The sequence below is a fragment of the Anser cygnoides genome, chromosome 4, assembly GCF_040182565.1.
Source record: "Anser cygnoides isolate HZ-2024a breed goose chromosome 4, Taihu_goose_T2T_genome, whole genome shotgun sequence".
Classification (NCBI taxonomy): Eukaryota; Metazoa; Chordata; class Aves; order Anseriformes; family Anatidae; genus Anser; species Anser cygnoides.
In genome coordinates this window covers 77,877,911-77,893,486 of record NC_089876.1, presented here as the reverse complement: position 1 = coordinate 77,893,486, position 15,576 = coordinate 77,877,911, and the positions used below count along the sequence as shown (strand labels likewise).

The window sequence follows — 15,576 nt, the reverse complement described above, 5'->3', positions numbered from 1 at the left end:
CCATCGCATGAGGCATGAGTTACAAAGTAGAGCTAATATGAAATTTCGACTGAATGATTTACTCATTTTCATGTTATTTCAAAACAATATTTAGAAGCAATTTTACTTCGCAAATTTCTAGGCATTGTCCAGTCTGTGGTCATTTTGATCAAATCTGACTTTTAGTTAGGAGAAAGGCGTTCACATAAAGCTTGAGCTCTCAAATCCCCATTCAAAGAAATGCCATTGACTTCACTCGAATGTCAAGACATTTTGCAGGCCTGCTGCAGACACTTACTTGCATACTTATTTTAAGTCACAGTTACCATGCTACTAAATTTGATAGTACTAGTCACTCATTGCAAACTTAGATCCCTGGGCTATGAAGCAAAAGTAACTGGATTTATAGAATAGAGTTATAAAAGAACCAATCTAAAATGTTCTATCGCGTTGCAGTCACATCAATGGTGGAACCTTAATAGTGTGTTTTTACAGTACTAGTAATTTCTCGGAAGGGAGAGGTAGCACTTTAAGCACAAAATTTAAGTACCTTTTTATAGCCATATCTAAAACAATTTATTTTATAGAGAACATTGAGCAGCAATAAAAACATATCTAAATAGTGTTAAAAGCATATTTGAGTTTACAGTTTTCCAAAACTGTTTTTTGAAAAAAGAATAAAAATCACGGCTATTCTAACCATCTGAGGGTAATCAGGATTGCAGTGCTAATTATCATTTGACTAGAGATTCTGCAACTGAGCTTCAAGATGTTAATCTGCTTGGACACAGGTTAGCTGGTCAGCTAAAAATACTACCCACTGAATGTTTACTTGCAGGCTGACATCTCACAAAAATAGCAGGGGAAGCCTCAGACTTCCGCACCCCAGGTCACTGGGGATCAGGTGCTTCACGTGGGACAGCGTGATTAAAGGCTAAGGACAATCAATGGGCTGACCATACTGCTTTCAATGTGATAAACTAGCATACAATATTTCTATAATGCCCAGGCTGCCTTGTGCTGTTTCTACCATGGGAGTGCACATTTGAATTGGATTTTATCTTGCTTTTGGTGAAACAATTACCTCTACAGTTCCAGCAAATGTTCTTAGGGGAGAAGACTGGCACTGAGGAGTACTAAACCTCCTGCTGCTTCCCTTGAACTTGAAAATGAAGACGTGTTTTAGAACCCACTGAAAATATCTGAGGTCATGCACTAACTACGCAGTTGCAAAAAAATCCTTCTAAACTTTTGTGAAGGCCATAGAATTTCAGCATTAAATAGCCAACAGACAAAGGAAGCCCTCATTAGAGCTGAACAACAATGGAATTACATTTCTTTTCTTCAGTAAAATACATACTTTCCACCATGTTTCTGTCTTTAGGTTATCAAGTGATGCTTAGTTGGTACTTTTCACCATAAAATAGAAAAAAAATTGAAAAAAAAAATTTTAAGAGTTTGTGTACACGTAAATAATGAGGTTCTAAATTTGTTTACTAAAATATTAACTGAATGTTCTGAATATAAATACATTAAGAAAATTCACAGATATTGTGCAAATTTAATGATTTATTTTGCTAACATCTGCTCTCCTTGGTATGAATTATTCAATTCCTAGCCCATTCCCCAGCATTCGTATTCATTTAATGAGCAATCCAAGCAATAACAAGCCCTGAAAAACTAAGTATAAAACTGAAAACATAGACTGTTTCTATATTTTGGAAAAACGTATCAACATATTGCAAATAGTGCCAGAATAATTTATTTCAAAAAAAGTCAAAATTCTAAGTTTGTTACAAATTTAAACCTATAATTTCTTTGTTAAGTTATTGCCATCATTATCATATCAATGAGAGCATGTCCTGGAAGACAACTCTTGTTTTAGGTATGACAGAAACCCCAGACTCTAAAAATTCCCCCATGCTTAAACATAATAATACAACAAGTGTGAAAATCTTTACCAGAAACTTCTTTAGGTGACTGAAAAATGTTTTTGCAATTCAAATTAGAAATCTAGTCACACACTAACACATTCATCTTTGCAAACTATTGCCTGAAAAGATACTGTTAGTCTCAATCAGTTCCACTTTTATTATTCCTTCAAGCACACCTCCCTTTAAAACTTTCAAGCAATGTCTTCACACATAAGCATTAGGATACCATTACATGATTTTCAATTTCTTCCTTGGCTCTGCAAACAATGCCAGTCCACACTGTCCTTCAGACAAATGTTTGCAACAAAATTCTTTTAAATTATCCCCTACAGCTATGCAGATGCTAGAAAAGAAGTATTCAAAATAGCTTAAAACAAAACAAAACCATAAACCTGACAGCTAGCATGCTGCGGAATTTATTAATCACAGCTATCTGACAGATGAGCAGAGGATGGTTGCTTACGTGCTGCAATACCTATTGATTACCAACCAATATTAGGGATTCAAATTCTTTGGAGGAAATAATATCTTTCATTAAAATGAGGCATTGCCCGTTACCTGGGGACCCATGTCTCATTACAATTAAAATGGATACACTAAACAAAAAAGCAATATCTAACAGTGCAAAAAAAAAATGTGAATGTCAGCAGAGTCCCAATTCTCCAAACAAACAAAAGAATGAGACTATCAGTATAGGGGAAAAAAATTGTACGACGGGTGGGCCTCAGCTTTCCAAATCTGCTGTTCAGACAGTGTTCAATCTTACTCTGTCACAGCAATACAAAACCAAGAGGACCAGGAGCGAGGTGGATTTTGCAAGACGCAGATGCCTCAGAACATTTACACGGTACCTAACTATAAAGAAACCAGCCAGAAATACTGACAACCTTCAACTTGATATCCAGGTTTATTTTCATTGTACTTACCTGTATCTGAAGAATACTACATAGCAACTTCCTCAACTAGAACAAAACGTTTTTGCGTAACTTGAGTATTCTGAGGAATATACATAGTGCTCACTGTTGCAGTTAGAAATGGAACTTCACAACATTAGGTCCATTCGCATCAGACTACCAAAACATACCTTAAATTTTGATTACAGGTACTCCACTAACGTATATATCCAAACCTGCAGGATACTAGTAAGAAAGAGGAACCCAAAAAGGTTTATGCAAAACTTTACAACAGCAACACAATTCTATAGGCACTGACAGCTTTCTATAGGAAAATCCCACTGAAGAACAAGCCTGAAAACATAGCTTGAGATAAATCAAAACATCTATATGAAATAATCTAGCCTGAAAAAACTAGGTTTGGCACTGGGGGTCCTGCACTTCCCTCTTGTGAAATTGTGTCCTTCAAATATCTTACCTGATTACATGTATTAATGTCTATTCCACTTTTCAGGTATTCCACTACTTTGTCCAGATTGCCAGCTCTGGCAGCTCGGAGAAAGCTTGCATTGCTGTCAGACTGTAAAAACACAAGAAGAAAAACATCTCTAGTTAGCTCCTGCTTAAAAGAGACCACAGTTTCACCACAGTGAAAGGTTTCCACATTTTATGTTGCAGGTTAATAAATACTGTGAAGACTTTATATTGCATCTGTATTAACATACAGATACCTAAACAGGGCAATACTGGCACAAAAGAACTGCCAACCTGCCAGAGTGAGCAAAAAAGGGCAATAATTGCTGAAGTTCAAAACTGAGGAAGAAGCAATGACAAGACAGAAATCATAGTAAATCACATTAAACAATAAGAAAAAAAATGTATCAAACTTCCTAGGCATAGTTTTCTGCATATGTGCTCAAAACTCAGGAAAAGAATTAACCTGTTGTTATTGGTTAAGATACTTAACAAAACATATGTTGGCTTTGGATTTGTACTTGGCATACGAAGTTTTATCACTACAATTCATGTTCATGCAAATGCACTGGCTTAGCACAGTGGCATGTACTGGAGAAAAAAATAATATCCAAGAGCAAAAAAATTCCAGTGAATAGACTTTATCAGCTGTGACGCAAACTGGGACATGATAAATGGGTAAAAAAATATGTAATTTTTTTAAAAAAAACACAAAACTGAGCAGGACTGCAACTGTAGCTAACCATGGAACAAAGCGGATGAAGTACTCAAGCCTGAATATCTAAATCCAGGATAATGTGGCAAACATGCTTGCTCATAAACTGCCTGCACTCGTAAATCCACACTCAAAGTCCCTTTAGCATTTATGGGTTGGGGAAAAAAAAAAAAAAACAACCACGTTTTCATTTCTGAGCTAGGTTTTGGGATGTACCGTTAAGCAAGGGAGCATGAAATGTTTCAGCCCTCTCACCTTTGTGTACCACAATGCCACAAAATCGCACTGGCTATCTGAACTCAGCACGCACGTCAGTGTTCACCCACGTGCAAACCCACATGCAGGTGAATTGGCTATCAATGCAACTGCTGATTCCAGGAGAACAAGAAGTTGTGCAACAGAGGTGATATTTGAACAGAATAAGCATTTGGGAATGCACATAGAGACATAGAGGCTTTCATACTTCAAGTAAGTAAACAGTAGGAGTGGGTTTGAGAAGGCGGGCAAGGCTGCTCAGTGGGGACGTGGTTAGAGGTGCCTTGTCTACTTCACCTCCCTGCCAGAAGGAAAATCGCTCTTTTGCATCCTGAGAATACCCTGAAAGCCTCCCAGTATCAGCTTATTAATACTGATCGACAAAGCAATTTCTTTTGGTCACCCGATCCGTTCCAGTGCATGTATTTTGGTTGCCCTGCTTATCGCACTGCATGAACTCACTTCACAGCCACTGATTCCAACCTATTTTAATCTGCAACAGATGGATGTCACGAAATGATTCTTTTTTACAACTGCGCTACATGCCAAGACAAAAATATTTCCTTTTAAATTCCTTTCAGCAAACTTCAGCACATTTTCCACATCTTTTACCGTTAAGAAAACAGACCGTCCTCCTAAACACGCAGCGGGGTGAAGAGAAAGGTAGCACAGGAATTCACATTGACAGAAACCTCTTGCAGCTTCAGGCTGGAGTCAATCAAGCATTTCGATGAAGCTTGACATAGGAGCGTATTTCAACAGGCTCTTGAAGGAAATCCCATTTAAGGCTGAAGAATAACTATTAGCACCGCACCATCTCCTATGTTGTGTACGCGCACATACACACACAAATACAAAATTGTATTTCGAAATTTAAATGTCTTTGAAAAACCAACTACGTTGGTAAAAATGTTAACCACGATCAAATACCAGAGCACATGAGATAAATTCTGACACTCCTGATATCAATGGGAAACGCATCTTTGCCCTAAATAGGACACACATTTTACCTTTTGTCCCATTTTTAATCATACTTTACTACAACAAATTAACATGCCAAACCTGAAATTGTCTGTTTTTATACTATTAAAGGTTGTTAAGGGAGAATGACACTACAAACATTTACAACTTCTTTTTTATTACAGATAAATACATCAGAGCTTGTTTTTCTTTCCCAGAGTAACATGAAAGGCATGTTACTTAACCTTAAGCTCCCAATTATTGCTAGAAGCTCAGATGGCAGCTAGGACCATATTAATATATTTCATTTGTTCCTGCCTAAGAAGATCCAAACGGCACTTTCAAAGTAGATTCTCATTTCCTTGATGCATACTTTTGTCATCTCAAAATTACTGCAATGCACATCACTTCAGGATTCATTGCCTACACCCGAGTGTTGATCAAAATGCAGAACATACACTTCTTGTCTATGTGAAGAATTATTACGAATTAGTTGTACAAGATTAACCCCCTGCGCAGGAACTTTTATAAGAAGCATCTCTTGCTGTGTATGTTCTCGTTGTGAAATAATAGTGCTTAACAGTGGAGAGAAGAGCAATAAGATTGCTAAAATCCCAGTGAAACACGAGATCTTGATGCTCCTTGTAGGTGCCTTCGGAAATACCAAACCACATTATCTTTTTTTTCTTTTTAAATATACTTTCTCAAGGTAACGCGTACTGATATCATATTAGATGAATATAATTGTGACTGTTCTCTTTATAGTCCTGCCTATCCTATTTCAAAAGGTCCTCACAGGCTCTCATGAAAAGTGTAAGCAAAGCAACTGACAACACACCCAACATGACTGATGCCTAAAACATCACCACGTGCTTACGCAGAGCCAAATACTTAACAGTCAGGAGTATGACGGTCAGTGAAGACTGTATCAAATGACAAAGAAGGTCTCTTCTCTTTTTTATTTCTTGAACAAGCAAAGGTATTAGAAATCAATGGAAAACATCAAGCTATGGCACAGAGGAAGCAAGCGAGCTCATCATGCCTGGCATTTTTACAGCCTGTCTTGCATGACATTTCCACCACAGTGTCTCAGATCGTCTAGGGTGTCCTAGGGTAGCCATCATCGTCTAGGGTGTCATGTTATTCCATACAAAAATGATGTTCTTATTTAAATCAAACTTGAACACACAACTAAATGACACGAAGCAGCAGTTCAGCTGCTTCACATACAAATTCATGCACAAATATCAGTGAGTGCTGACAGCTGAAGGAGCATCCAAAGGTTCAACACTGTGTTTTAAAGCTTGGAAATCCTACAAGTTAGGAGTAACTCATATCTCTATTTTCTTTCCTGGTCTGGTTGTCAGCTCTGATTTTTCAGTAGGTCATTGGCAGTTTCTCCTTTTCCCTGTGCTATCAAGGTCTTCAAAAAGCATTTTTGTCAGGACTGCGCTCTCAGCAATTTACTCACTTTGGCACATCACAAATTCAAATCCATTTTGAGAAAATTGTCTCAGTAGTCAGCAGCAGCAGTTTTCTATAGTTTTACCATACTAGGAACCCATGATTTGTGATCTGTGGACTTTTCCAATTAATTCAGTAATCTCATGAAATATTTTGTTTCCGTAAATGCAGATTTTTGCTTGAATTCATGATGCATTTCTGTGGCACAGAAGCTGGAATACTGGTCTTCATTAGCTTGTTGGCTGGTGAAGACAAACTGCCAACAAACTGTCTTTCAAAAATACTTCCTTACAAGAAAGAAAATTAAAACACGGTGCCAGAATCCATTGCATCCTATGATATTTAACACATCATCTCTCCCTGTGTACACACCTCTGAGATTTTTAGGAGTTATACACCTATATGCAAGTCATACGCAGAAGCAAGCACTCTACTAATAAGGAAAAGATTACAGAACAAAAGTATGTGGTAAGCAGCTACCAGCAAGCCCCTGAACATGCGAAGCTGGCGATCTGGGAAATTCAGATATTAACACACTGATTTGCAAAGTCTCAGCTGGCATCTCGGCATATCCCTTGGGGTTCAGATCATTCGAGTTAGGGACCACTTTGTTTACATGGGGCCACTAAAACTGCAGTTTAATCACTATGTTATTAACATGCTATTAGAACAAGGTACAGAGGGCTGAATAATACTTACCTGGTATTTTATACTATGGAACAAAGCCACAACCTGGCTGAAGTAGCAAGCTTTTTTAATGTACTTTTTTGAGACACCTAAGCTATACGGTAAAAATGCGCCATTAACAGTAGCTAACATTAACTTCTGAAGGGCACATAGAGAAATTTCTTTTCACAGAAACCAAGACTGAATCTGGGCTATTTATTTGCAGCTCTACAGATACCAAATATTGCTGACAGACTAGGTCAATAGACATTGTTAAAAAGAAATAACAAAACCGGCCAAACAACAAAAAGCAATGTTCCAATACAACTGCAGTGAGAGAGTACTACAAGTCTTTAATGACTATCTTTTAAGTTAACCTTAGAATCACAGACTCATTAGGGTTGGAAAAGACCTTCAAGATCACCTGGTCCAACCATCACCCTGCTACCAATGTCACCCACTAAACCATGTCCCTAAGCACCAGGTCCAACCTTTCCTTCTTTGTTAACTTTTGACTGAGGATAAATTATCTTCAGCCAGAAATGAGAATTTTCCAGAACACTACAAACAAATAAGCTATAATGCAGAAAGTCATCGTAACCTTAGGTATTCTCAAAGGAGAAAGCAAAAGTGTTGTCTATAAGTAGCTAGCTGTCAGACATTACATATAAAAATGTAAGAGAGAAGGGACAGAATGCACATTATCTGATTTAAAAATGCTGTGGATCCAACTTCTTTCACGCTAATTGCAATGCCAGAATATTGCCTGAATTTGAAACATGTCTCAGAGAGTCTGAGTAATTAAAACTCATATGGAAATCAGTGTTTTATATTCAAATAGCCAGAAACCTTCCCTTCTGGGTCCTCTGTCCTCACTCTGGTTGCCATTCCTGGCTCAGCATACCACATCACTTACAGCACATACCATGCGCCTGCTTCTCAAATGCATTTTATAGATATGTGTAAAAATAAATCATGGTGCATAGTGTTGAAGTCATATGCTGTATCGAACTCCTAGGTATTTCTCAATATATTCAGATTTCCTGGTAAAAAACAGTTTCGTGCTTAACAAGAAAAGATTGGGGCATAGGAGCCTTCAGTTTTCTGTAACTGAAAACTGCTTTCATGATAGCATTATTCAAACCATCCAAATAGTCCTTGGAAATCATTTCTACAGCAAAATTATTCCGGAAGGTTGGCTTTTATTTTTGTTTTCTCCAAATAAGGAGAATGAACCAATGCCTATCCATAACCACAAACATCTCCATGCTAGAACAGTCAAGCAACAAAACCTATTGAACATTTATTAATTGAATGACATGAAAAACAGAAGTCAAAACTGGTGCAAAGTAAACAAATAATAGCTTTACACCTTAATTTAGCATTTCTGATTTGTGTAAGTTTTGTACGTGTCGAAGTGTGTATCTGAAAATGAAAAACCCTTTTAAACTTACCTTTCAAGCATGCACTCTGTGACATTCTACTTTGATTTTATGGAGAAAATTTAACCAGCCATAATTTTTGAAGAGTCCGGCCCTGCAAAAACTGATTTTAACTTGCATGCATTATATAAATCAAGACGTTCAAACCACTAGTAGTTATAAAAACGTCCACGTTAAATTGAACCCTCTATTATTGTTGTACATAAAACCAGCATTAAAACAGAATTAGTCAATGCATCAATCTTCAGGTTTATCTGACTGTTGATGCCATTTACAAACTCCAGAACAGTGAGGAGGTGTTTGTTCAACAGCTGTTTCTATAATTAGTAAAATGCTGAAGGCTTGTTAACTCTTTTTTCTTCATTAAAAAGCTCTTAATTGACTGGTGACTCATCATGTTAATATATTCAGGTAACGCCTGGGGTTGAGAAGTCAGCCCACCACAGACGGAAAGTTGTGTCACCTAAACTCAGACTTTTGTGGCTTCTTGATGTTATTCAGTACTTAAAAGACACAAGGAAATAAAAATGACAGCAATGTGAACACATTCCATTATTTTTTTTATTATGAGCTTCAATTTCTGCTTGTACCCTTGAGGCAACCACTAAATTTTTTCCCAATTGGCTTGGTTATTCTCGGATTTCAGCAACCATCTGCTCAAACCAGCCACGGTTTAATTGGGTGCAACTCCACAAAGCAACACAGATGAGGTGTTACCATGACCCAACTCATTTGTCACATACGTATCTTTTGCCAGTACGGTCGCTTTTTCCATACTAGCATCCAAATGTAAAAAGATAGGACTTGAAAAGGAATGTTTTTTTCTCAGGAAATGCTTTCTGTAAACCTTGCCAGCTACTCATATTTCATCTTTTGCACCCTGATTTATTTTTTTTTTATATTGGCCTGAAAGTGCTGCTGCCATCCGAAGGACATCGCAGTAGAACAGCGGTGATTTTGTGAATTACAAGCCTAAGATGCAGCTATGACTGCAAGGCTACAAAGGCTTTTTCTTTTCTTCTCTTTTCTTTTACTAAACCATCACAACAGAGTTTCAGACTGCAGTTCTGATACTTATGCTAAAACATGAGCTAAGTCTTGCACTTGCAATGGCATTTGTAAATCTTTTTGGTAATTCGTAAATGTTTTTAATGAGATAATAACAGTAGTGGAAACATACTTTCCCCAGCTTTTAACAAAGTAATGTTCATCATCTGAAAGAAAAGAAATACAATTGTGCTTTACTTTCAAGGCCACTTCCTTTGCTAAGTATGTTTTCCTTCTGTTATTTTGCGGAAAGACATGAAGGAAGATAGATTAAATGTCAGGTCTTAAAGATATTACAGTATCTCAATTTCTGGATGAACATGCCCTATTTCCTTATAACAATTTAACAAAAAAAAACATAGCTTTTCCCATTCAAGCGTGTAAAAGTACTTTAGATCTAATTCATCTTGCTACGTACCTTTGCTTGTGTAGAGTTTGTTAATAAACCACTGAACTAAAAAGCCCACAGATCTAAAATGACAGTCTTAACTAAACACATATGTCTCTTTCAGAAGCTAAACTGTCCTCTTGCCCAGAAAAAAGATACAATTGACCTTACAATAAAGTAACCTGATAATTTTCTTTTTCAGAGAGAGAAAATGAATCATAGGAACAATGAAGTACAAACAGGAAGACAAGCCTTCAGAGACAAAAGATCACTAGCAAGCCAAATATCCTCTATCAAGATATTGCTAACAACATCAAAAAAATGATTATTTTAATCCCAGGGGTCTAAGTACATGTAATAAATACCACATTTACTTATCTGTCTAGGTTGGTGGTGATGGTTATAAATTGGGAAAATATAAATATTCTTTTAAGTACATATGCACATGAATAATTTCAGGCAGTTTGAATATTTAAACCAATTAATCCTGGAAAGTTATGAAGGAGATGGAGAAGATGGCATGACTCTCGCTGGCACTGAGCTGGCCCCGTGGCTAGAGCTGCCCTCCCCGTAGCATTGCACACAGCACGTACACGGGCCCAAACTTTGCAAAAAAGACTATTGCTACTTATAGCAAAAGGTGCTGCGTAATAACAAGACAGTGAAATAGCCGCAAGTAAAGAAAAAGCCTTTGTGCTATACACTATATACAACCTCGGATTAAAACATTCATTGATTTCAAATCAAAAACAAGTTTGCACATATTTAAACTAAGAAACCAATTGCCCAGTACAGGTGGCTGTGCTAGAGGTGATGGGATTCACAGGTGGCCCTTTCACTCCTGTGCTCCTCAAGGTGAGTACTGTCTCATTAGACCTGCTACAGGACACGTAGGAGCCAAGACTATACAGTGCCAAAGTAGGTGGGAAGATTAATGTTATTGCATCTATTATACATAATGGTAAAAGCTTTCTTATGGCTGCAGCCAGACAAGAGACAAAGAGGCTGCAGCCAAAAGAAGATATAATGTGTAACGATATTCAAGACTTAGACTGTCCTTGAGAAATGAATTTCACTGGTATCATCGGATGTGGAAAGAGCTGCTGCAAAGAAGAAGCTAAGAAAATAAAACCCAGTCAAGGAATGCATTACAATGCACATCCATTATAAAATTACAATTGTGTTATAATGCCATTATTCCCATATTGATGGGAGAATTCCCAATTATTTTAAGGGATGACTTTCATTTTACGTTCGTCGTTACACAGAAACGCCTTCAATTCCTTTGCAAACTCCTTTTTGAAATTCCAGCATTTGCAGAATACCTTTTTTCCAGCCATTCTTTTCTTTCCACTGGAATGTACAAATGTTTAATCAGTTTGGGCTTGTTTAACCAGGGGAAGAATAAAGGACTACATTCAGCAAATCATGCTTCAGACTTAGCTTATTTTTTAACACATCTTTAGGTCCAATAGATCTCAAATTAAACAAGTTCTTTGCTAAAGGATGGATACATGCTTAACTGTTTTCTTGAGTTTGGGCCAATATTAGAAACAGCAGCAGCAAAAGAGGAAGAGAAAACTAATGCAAAATCAACCCTTCCTTGAGCCAAGAAGCAAATGTCTTCTATAAACCCTTTATGACACTTAACTGCCACAGACATCTGTAGGAGTCCTCCCACAACGTTCGTTAATTTGACATACTGGACCCACTGCCAGCTGACTTTTACTATTTCAATGAAGGATTTGTGAGAACTGAGGCAAAACTGCACAGTTTTCTATGAAAAAGAATAGAAGTCTTTTTTACCCAGCTGGAGTTTCCTTCAAATTACTGTATTTGAAATGATATGTTATTTTAATCCATACTCATTTTAAAGTATAAAGCAACATCAATAACAGGGTCCTAATCTAGAACAGCACTTCAGTACTAGCTGAACTTCAGGCACGTGTTATCCCTGATGTCCCACTGGGCTTAGTCATGTCCTTAAAAACAAACATTTTGGTATAAATCCCAGCTTGGAAACAATGTGTGCAAGTCTAAGTTACACTGATCAGGAGGAATGTAAAAATAGAATCTCAAAAGCATCTGGAAAACACAGTCTGGATTAAAAAAGAAAAAAGAGAAAGAACAAAGAAAAAAAGTAAAAAAAAAAAAAAAAAGACTTGGGTTTAATAAACTTGAATGAAAGTATCATTTTGTCATTTCCAGAAACAACAAGGATTATGGTATGTTCACAAATGAACCACAGGATCATTCTAATGTCTCCTGTATGACACTCGCACTTACTGAAGTCTCTTAAATACTGATATGGAACCAAGATTTCTGCTAAATGAATGGAATAGTATTAAAGCAAGCAATAATATTTAGGATCACCTGGACACCGTGTATTGAGATTTTGAGGTGTTTGGAACAACTTCAGAACTTGGCAGACATTTACATGGTTTCTGTGGCAAGTTTCCATTACTAATGATGTCCCTAAATAGAGAAGTAATGATGTGAGAACACCTCTAGAAAGAATCAGGATGCCATTCCAAACATACCTAACAGAAATTCGTTTTTAACTTGGTTTAACAAAAATCTAGCCTGCAAACAAAGTTTATGACAGACTGCTGACAAAGAATTCTGTCACTATCATTAATTTTTCATCCTTTTCTATCCCTTGTCTTATCTCCGAAGGGACATTTTCTAAAAAAAGAAATGTACTAACACCATCAGTGCTAATGAATCAGACAGCTTTACTTACCTAAACACCATTAACCGATTGGCCATTGATTCAAATTTACTGGTACCACAAACAGAAAAAATGATTTCATGTTCCTCTGAGATGGACTAAAATAGCTGCAAACAAAATGGGTGTTACTGAAAGGCAGCAGTTTCTAACTCCGTGCCAGTTCTGCCAGCAAGACTCCTATTAAACACCTTACTGTACAGAAAGGTAAAACAGACACTGAAGTAGTAAATGAAGAATTGTTAGCTCTGTCCCTCTATCCACTGAGGGGAAGGAGGTGGGGGAGGCAAGGTTTCCTTTAGTAGATTTTTAAATAGCCCAGTACCCAGCATGGACAGTTTCCTTTTTGTCTCTCCACATTATTAGGTAATTCCCAATCAACTGGGAATTACACCAGAAGCTTACGTAAAGCAGACAAAACCTTTCTCTTCCTTAACTGGGACATTTGCTGGGTGTACATTGACTATGATATTAATTAGTCATTGTTTCCCCTTAATTCCTACCGTAGCTGTACCTGTGAAACAAAACTCCTGTAATCCTGGGGCCAAATTTCAAATAATCCAGCTCAGGGCAGCAGAGAAAAGAACCAGTTTCACCTGACTTCACCTGTATGAAAGTTACATCGCTCATTCAAGCAGGTCATACAGGCTACCTATAATATCAAATTATATTTAATAATAATAATAATAATAACAACAACAAGAACATGTTCATTCCACATGAATGTTAAGAGTCTAAAAAAGGTAGAAGGAATAGCTCTGTGGCTGCATTTCCCACTGCCTGGAAAGCCCCCAGTTCGGAAATCTGTAACTCCCTCTTCTGACCTGCTTAACACCTTAAAACTTTCTGGCTTCAGTTCCACACGCTGTAGTTACAGTGCAAGAGTCTGGATCATGAGTCCTACTCCACCACCTCCCTGGGCAACCCGTTCAATGCCCGACTGCTCTTTCTGAGAAAAACGTCTCTTAATTTCCAGCCTGAACTTCCCCTGGCGCAACTTGAGGCCATTCCCTCTTGCGCTATCACTAGCTACCTGCGAGAAGAGGCCGACCCCCGGCTCCCCACACCTTCCTTTCAGGCAGCTGCAGAGAGCAATAAGGCCTGCCCTGAGCCTCCTCTTCTCCAGACTAAACACCCCCAGCTCCCTCAGCCGCTCCTCACAGGACTTGTGTCCCAGGCCCTTCCCCAGCTTTGGCGCCCTGCTCTGGACACACTACAGGGCCTCGATGCCCTTCTTGTAGTGAGGGGCCCGAAACTGCACACAGCACCCAAGGTGCGGCCTTGTTGGTTGTGGTGGTTTTTACATGTTGCTGTTACCTCAAAGCTGAACTCAGTATCAGCATTTGACTCCCCACTTGAGAGTTACTTAGCACCATATAGTCAATTCAGGATAGTCAAGCAAACATGTTCCTGACTTCCCCAGCAAGATGGGTCTGAAGCAGCAGACTGTATTTTGATCTTAGTTGAGAAAAGATTAGATTATGCACTGTAATTCTGCCACGTGAACTGGCTGAGTACCAGCTGAATTATTCTGAACCTCGTATTTGATACTAGAGTCTTCCTGCTCAGCTTGAGGTGGCACTGCCCTTCAGAGGAGACCAGGACAGCGTGCATGGCCACAGCCCCACAAAAGCAGAGGAAGCCCTGAGCTAACAAAGCACTGTGCTGGATATGACATTCCTGCTTGGGAAACGGCAATGTACGATTTCTCCCTTCAGAAGACAGCTTGATTGGTATCTCTAATCTACAGACCTTTTTTTAACCATTTTTATAAGGAATCATAAAAATAAATATACTGAGGTACTGTACACCCTCTTAGTGAAATAAAGCAATTCTCCTTTGCAGTCCCCCAAAGGAGTGTAACTGAATCCGGAGCAACTCAATCAGTCCTCACCAGAGGCAAACAAAGCCAGGCCCTTATGATGAAATGTACTGAAGCCATTATCAAAGTGCCTGATCTCTGCCTGCTATGAAAAGCTCTGAAGGCTGAACTGAGAAGTATCCAAAAAAAAAAATCACATGCTGCTGGATTTGGCTCGCTCCTGCCTCCTCAAAGAGCTGACCTTATCCTGAAGGACAGCCTGGTGACTGTAAATTCAAAGAGGGAGGAGAACTGTTTCAGAGTTTGCTTATTTGTGCATTTCTTATCACAGGGAGCCTCCATACGCTGCCTAACAGCCTCAGGCCACTCACCTTAAGGGAAATACTACAATGCCCATCCAAACCAAAATAACATAAAATCTACATATTCAGCGATGCCTCCCATCACACAGGGAAGTGCTGAGCTCCCATTGCCCCTCCTCCTGACTGCATGCTTCCCACCATGACTGCTGGAGCTCAGTTGTTAATTCAACCCAAAACTGCTCAGCCCACAAACGTGTATTCTGGGACAGAGCAGCACTTCTTGCGAGAGGTTTCCCCTTATCTCCTGAGCTGTACACCTAACCTGAACTACAGTTCCTATAACGCACTACTGCAGTTCCAACAAGTCCTCCATATTGAATACCTGAGGACGGTTTTATTTTAGATCAATATGGGAGAAGATAAAATTTGGCTGCACCAATATTAAAGGTTTTCTGATATTCTTGTTCTGCCAGAATTTTCGACACTACCCCCTTTTATCGCCAATTT

General features: G+C 38.4%; 1 protein-coding gene across 1 annotated transcript in view; it reads right to left on the bottom strand.

The window, feature by feature from the left end:
* The window catches only part of LOC136786346 (ankyrin-3-like), a 106,305-nt gene that overhangs the window by 14,762 nt on the left and 75,967 nt on the right, over positions 1-15,576 (bottom strand). Inside the window, exon 2 of the mRNA XM_066996575.1 lies at positions 3,285-3,386. Within this exon, the coding sequence (XP_066852676.1) occupies positions 3,285-3,386 (102 nt within the window). The remainder of the gene's footprint in view (positions 1-3,284; positions 3,387-15,576) is intronic.